Genomic DNA, 6,000 nt, shown 5'->3' with positions numbered 1-6,000 from the left:
GGTTCCTGCGTTGTCAACCACTGATTTGAAGCAACTATACTGCATGTCATGACTCTTTAGAGTGGCCAAAAGTGCATAATGGTCCTAGGAAGTATATTATATATAAACACACAGTGACATATCTAAGATAATTTTCTTTACTATATTGCAGTGACAGAGAAATTGCCTATCATTTACCGTTGGTTTTTAAGGTAAGTACGTAGGCATGGACTGTTAAGACATAGCTAATTGATCCTGTGTAGTAAGAGTTGACACCGTCACTTAGTATTAACTCGAAACAACCACCCCTTCTTTCTGATTTTTTTTTTTTCTAGCCGCTAGTTCAGTGTCTTTACCAGACGTGTGCAACAGAGGATCAAGTGTTTGCGGAAGTACTAGCAGGTACTGGCACGATTTACACGCGCAATGCTTAACATCAAGCATTAAGATAGAACCTAGCAGCTTATTAAGATAGACAGCGTCCCGTTTAAAACGATGACTTCGTTCGTTTGGGGTGAATGGCGCATCATTCACAATCCTGGATGCAACAGGGGGGCAACACCGCAACATCGATCGACACGTGGACGAATCGGTTATCATTTGCTGTGGCGTAGTTCGATGCACTGCCGCTGCGGGGTGCTCGTTTTGTGTTTACCATCTTGGTGGGTCAGCGATGTGAGGTGTGCGAGTGAACATGTTGCGTTTGCTGGAATATTGTGGCCGTTGGTTGATACAGACGTGAATACGGCAGTTCACAGTTCTGCCTAGTTGGCGGTGAAGAACCTGGTAATACATGACTTCTGCCCGGGCGAACTGAATCAGGTGCGTATAGAACGGATGAGTGAAACGGCAACATGTTTCTATTTGGACGCATGACAGCGGTTTCACACTGTGCTCGCAGGCGAGTTGCGTTAAGAAGTACTGATAGGCTGCAATTTCTGTTAAAATAGTAGCAGATATTGCATAGATCACTGGTGACGTATTGGTGAGCACACTACTGCGCTGCAGAACGACTGGCTACAAAATGTGTGTCGCATATGGGTGTGTGCCCTGTGTGATACGGCGATTAGCGCCTTGAGGGCTTGCTTTCTTCTTGTTTACGAAATGACCGAACCTGTAAGAAATATCCGCGGTCTGTAGAGTTCACGTGCGGCCTTCGAGTGACTCGCGATGTTACACAGGAAGTAAACATCTTGTCCATGCAGGTTTCAGGATGAGGCCATCTAGAGCCCAAGTGGAAGCAGCCGTTGGCATAATCATGCGGGTGCCGGGCTTGTTTATTATTGACTACTGGTGGCAGCATGACCGAAATAAGTCGGTGCCGCAGTCCATGTCGCTTCCTGGAGTCCTGAACGCAGTGCTGACCAATCTAGGTAACTACTTGGACTTGGTTACTTGAGAGCGACGCTAACTTACGCAAGCATTTTTTTAAATTTCTTTCAGTTCTTGTCCACGGCTTCCTTTTGCTGTTGCTGCCCATTCCACGGGTGCGCTCTCTCTACACCAACTTTGTGAGCGCGCTGCTGCTGCTCAGCTCTCATCTCCTGTCAAAGTACTACATCCAGATGGAAACAAGTCTGTCGCGACATTTGGATGTTGATGAAAGCTTTGCCCGAAGGCAGCTGACTGCCTTTCTGGCCCACATTGTGCTGGCCTGCATGGTGTTTGCGCTGCTAGAAAGCCGTTCACGGCCCATGCTTCCCATCTTATCGTGTTATACCCTTCCTGTTCTGGCTCGTGTGTTGGACTTTCCCCCAGAGTCGCTTGAAGTCCTCCATAATTTTGGCAATGCACTGATGTGTGTCAGTGTTGCGTGTTATCTATATAGTCAGGTACCATCATTGATCAGCTTCTTGAAAGACACTTACCTGGACACACTGCTGCTGACCATGCGCTTTGGCTGGATTGGTCTGATGACACTATTTTGGAACAAGCTATTTGTGCCAACCCATTTTCTTGTGTTTTGGCTAATTGAGTTCTGTGTAAAGTTGGCAGAAAGTTACCCTACTTGGGAGAGCCCATGGTATCTGCTAGCTTTAAGCTCTGCTAGCAATGTCTGCTCCAGTCCTGTGACTTTGGTTGCCTCATCAGTAACAGTCTCCTATTTGGCTTACTTCACACTGTCGGGAACCAAGGCATTTTTGCATGGGAGCTTTACTTTTCTGAATGACAATCCACTGCACAGCGGCTGGACAGAGGGCATCACCATGCTCTTACTGGCCCTGCAGACTGGCCTTACTGAAATCAAGATGCCCAGCCGAGTGGCAGTACTGCTCATCATTTTGTTCATTGTCATGTCATCTATGCTTCAGTCAGTGCTGGAGATTACAGAGCCAGTGGTGTTGGCTTTGAGTGCATCACAGAGTCGGCAGGTTGGACGACATGTTCGGACCTTGGGCATGTGCACTTTTCTTGTTGCTTTCCCATTGCATATCACTTGGCGATTGTCTACTCTCTTCCCCATTGATTTTTGGATGATGATTGTTCTCTCCTCTTGCATCCTCACCTCTGTACAGGTAGTGGGTCTGCTAGTCATCTATGGTTTGTTTGTGTATGATGCATGGCGCACGGAACCTTGGGAGGCTTTGGATGATGTCATTTATGTGGCTCGAGCAGTGACAAAAATTCTGGAGTTTTTGGTAGCTCTATTTGTTGTAGGAATGGGTTTCTGGGAATCCACAACAGGCAAGTGGAATTGGGCTAATGCATCCATCCTGCTCGTCCACTGCTACTTCAACGTGTGGCAGCGCATGCAAGCTGGTTGGAAGAGTTTCCTTCTGCGCCGTGAGGCTGTGCGGAAGACTGAGTCTCTTCCTGAGGCAACACCAGAGCAGCTCTTGTTGCACAATGATGTCTGCTCCATCTGCTACTCCGAGATGCGATCAGCTTGCATCACGAAGTGCCAGCATTTCTTTCATCGAACATGTCTTCGCAAGTGGCTGTACATACAAGACAAGTGCCCCCTGTGTCATGCTCACGTCTCTTTGGAAAATGGAGAGCTTGGGCTTGTGAGTGATCCTGAACCACCTGCGGCACCAAATGAGACCAATCATACAGATGCCTCCTGAAGCAACTATGCCAACTATTCCACTTGTGCCATGCGCAGATAAACGTTCCATTTTGTTCTCACTTGTGCCCCTTGTTTTATAGAAGTGGTGCTACTGGGAGCTGCTTCTTGGGGACCCCTTGTAACAGTGAGAAAATGTGATGCCCTTCTATGGCCATAGTGCCCTCCACAGCTCACATCACTTCCGGGAACACAACTCTTCCATTGTTACTTCAACTCTTGTAAATACTCTTTACTTGCTCTTTGTGTGTACAGCGATAGTGTTCTGAATGAATAAAAAAGATGTAATCTAACTGCTGCTATTTGTGCTGTCATTCTTATACTGTTTTTTCATTTAGTAGGTATGTTCTTTGCACTTCCAAGCCACTAAGCTGGCGTGCTTAATCCCTCAAAACATTACTATAAACTCGCCTCATTATTGGTAATGATCCCTTTTGTGGTTCGTGATGAGCCCGTTATGTCTGGTACTTCTTTTTGGTGCCATTTGTGTTTTATGATGCGAGGCAACAGAATGGAGCTGTAGTAGCTCTATACTTGGGTAATAAATGATGTCAGGTGTACAGGAAAGTGCCACAAACACGATACACAGTCGTACCTCAAACTAACATGGATATAGGTTTCAAATTATTATATTTAGCAAAATGATGAGCAAAATGAGAACCAGATGAAAGCAAAAGCCGACGTTTCGACAAGTGGACTTGTCTTGTTCAAGGCGACATATGCTCTCCTCGGCACAGTATCCTAAAGGGGCGAGAGGGCAAGGCAGGCGAGGCGACGGCTGAAGGTGTGTTAGCAGCAAGGGTGCAGAATTAAAAAGAAGGATGTAGTACTCGACGTCGAAGAAGGAAAGTGTGGTACCAGCGTGTGTCAGCCAGTTGACGCGTCAACGTAGGTTTCTCCTTTTGTGGAAGTGGCCTGGATGACGGGAGGAAAGTGGGGGGGCGGATTATCTGCTCCGCTGGAGGGCAGTGAACTTCCATCTCTCTGAAGAAGAGAATAAAAGTAGCAGCAGAAAATGGTGCTTGTGGAAAAAGAAAGGAAAGAAAGGGGAGGTAGGGAGGTTGGAGTATTAGCAACCCTAAACTAAGCAATATATTTGCTATGCTAAATTTCAAACTATAAGCAATAGCACTTATTTTTAACTGGGCTGCCTTTTTTTTGTTATTGGGTTGTCAGTAATAATCCAACCTCCTCACCAACTCTTCATTAATTCCTTTGTTTTGTTTATTCTTTTATTTATTTTCCATGAGCACCATTTTATTTTCTGCTGCTATTTTTATTCTCTCTTTCAGAAAGACGAAAGTTAGCTAACCTCCAGCGGAGCAGATAATCGCCCCTTTCCCTCATCGTCCAGGCCACTTCCACGAAAAGAGGAACCTATAGTGACATGTCAATTGGCCGACACGCTTCGCTACCACACTTGCTCTTTCAACATTGAGTAGCACATCCTTGTTTTCAATTTTACACCCTCGGTCGTCGCCTCGTCCACCCGCCTTACCCTCTCTCCCCTTTAGAAGAACCTTACTTATATATACTGCGCTAAGAAAAGCATGTTGCCTTGCAAAGGACAAGTCCACTTGTCGGAACGTTGGTGCCTGCTTTCATCTAGTTCTCATTTTGCTCATCGTTTTGAATTTCCATCTCCCACATTCCCCGTGCTTTACCTGTGTATAGCAAAGTAATTCTAAAATTTGATTGTCCATGCTTTATTTTGATTAGTATTCTACTATAACGAAACTAAACATGTTATATCCAATGCAGCATTGATCATATGATAGCAAAGCAAATTTTTGTGCACATGGCTCAAAATGGGTATTTTGGTACCAGAATTGTCAAATGCTTGACAAGAACATCTTGAAATGGCACATTCTGGATGCATGCTTTGCCAGCAGCTTGGCTTGGCTAGCTCGTAGCCATCAAGACAGTGCGCAGATCCTGTCACACCAATCTTACAGTTGCGTTTAACAACCGTGCAAAAGGTGTGTTCGTAATGAAGTGTTCAAGTGTTACATATCAGCACGGCAAGCCGCTAAACCCACAAAAAGCTAACAAAATACCCTTTGCAGGCATGTTAGAGATATCACGTCTTTCTTTTACATAGATCCGATCATAATTTTTTTCTCGCCAACATGAGTGCATACGCTTATAATAAATAACTACGATGAAGCTATTTTCTTGCTGGATGAGACTTTGTTATGGCGAGGTTTGACTATTCTCTTTATGGCACGGATCGATTTAGACATATTGGTGAGCAGTAGAATCACACTATATAGCCAGAACCATAGTACAGGAACAGCAAAATGTCAGGATGACACTATTAGCAGCATGGAACGGAAAATTCGGACTGATGTAGGTTGCGATTCTCTTCAAGTGAAGCTGTAATGTGGAAGCAGTACCCAGACAGAAGCCACAAATAGTGATGTGTGGACAGGTTCCCACAAGTGCTCCAGAAACTTCCCTTGAAAGGGTCACGTGAGATTTAATTCACTGCCAGCTCTCTTTCAGAAGCACTGCAGCTATGGGACGCTTGTTGATAACTATTTTCGCTGAAGCAAACTGTCACACTCCCTTTTGAGTTGGGCTCTATTGCACTAATGAAACATTCCTGCTTGAAACAACAGCTTCGTCTGATGTGATGAAACATGGTTATTTGAAAGCATCATTACTATGCCCCGTCAGTAACAGATGTACAAATCAAAGTCAACACGTTGAGGCACATCAGAGAACGTTGCTTTTTCTCAAACATCCCTGCAAAGGACAGAAGACTAGACCTAATGACATGGCGTTCTAGCCGCCTCTGCAGAGATTTAAAAGGGAGGAACATTTAAAAAAAGATCTGGTGCAGTTAATGCGACAGCCTTGTGTAGAAATCCCCGATCTGCACTGTACCATACAACAGAACAGTGTTGCTGGCTACACAAGAGGTGCTGGCAAGAAGTTCAACTTTCTGTTCC

At 45.1% G+C, this 6,000-nt stretch overlaps 1 protein-coding gene across 1 annotated transcript; it reads left to right on the top strand.

The window, feature by feature from the left end:
* The first annotated feature begins 589 nt into the window (after positions 1–589).
* On the top strand, positions 590–3,343 carry LOC135900367 (RING finger protein 145-like). Its single transcript, XM_065429839.1, has 3 exons — positions 590–801; positions 1,185–1,352; positions 1,423–3,343. The coding sequence occupies exons 2-3, from the start codon at positions 1,193–1,195 to the stop codon at positions 3,045–3,047; spliced, it is 1,785 nt and encodes a 594-aa protein (XP_065285911.1). The 5' UTR covers positions 590–801; positions 1,185–1,192; the 3' UTR covers positions 3,048–3,343.
* The last annotated feature ends 2,657 nt before the right edge of the window (positions 3,344–6,000 follow it).

The sequence above is a fragment of the Dermacentor albipictus genome, chromosome 1 (assembly GCF_038994185.2).
Source record: "Dermacentor albipictus isolate Rhodes 1998 colony chromosome 1, USDA_Dalb.pri_finalv2, whole genome shotgun sequence".
Lineage (NCBI taxonomy): Eukaryota > Metazoa > Arthropoda > Arachnida > Ixodida > Ixodidae > Dermacentor > Dermacentor albipictus.
Note: the sequence above shows the minus strand (reverse complement) of the source record. Positions and strands in the feature narration are given on the sequence as shown.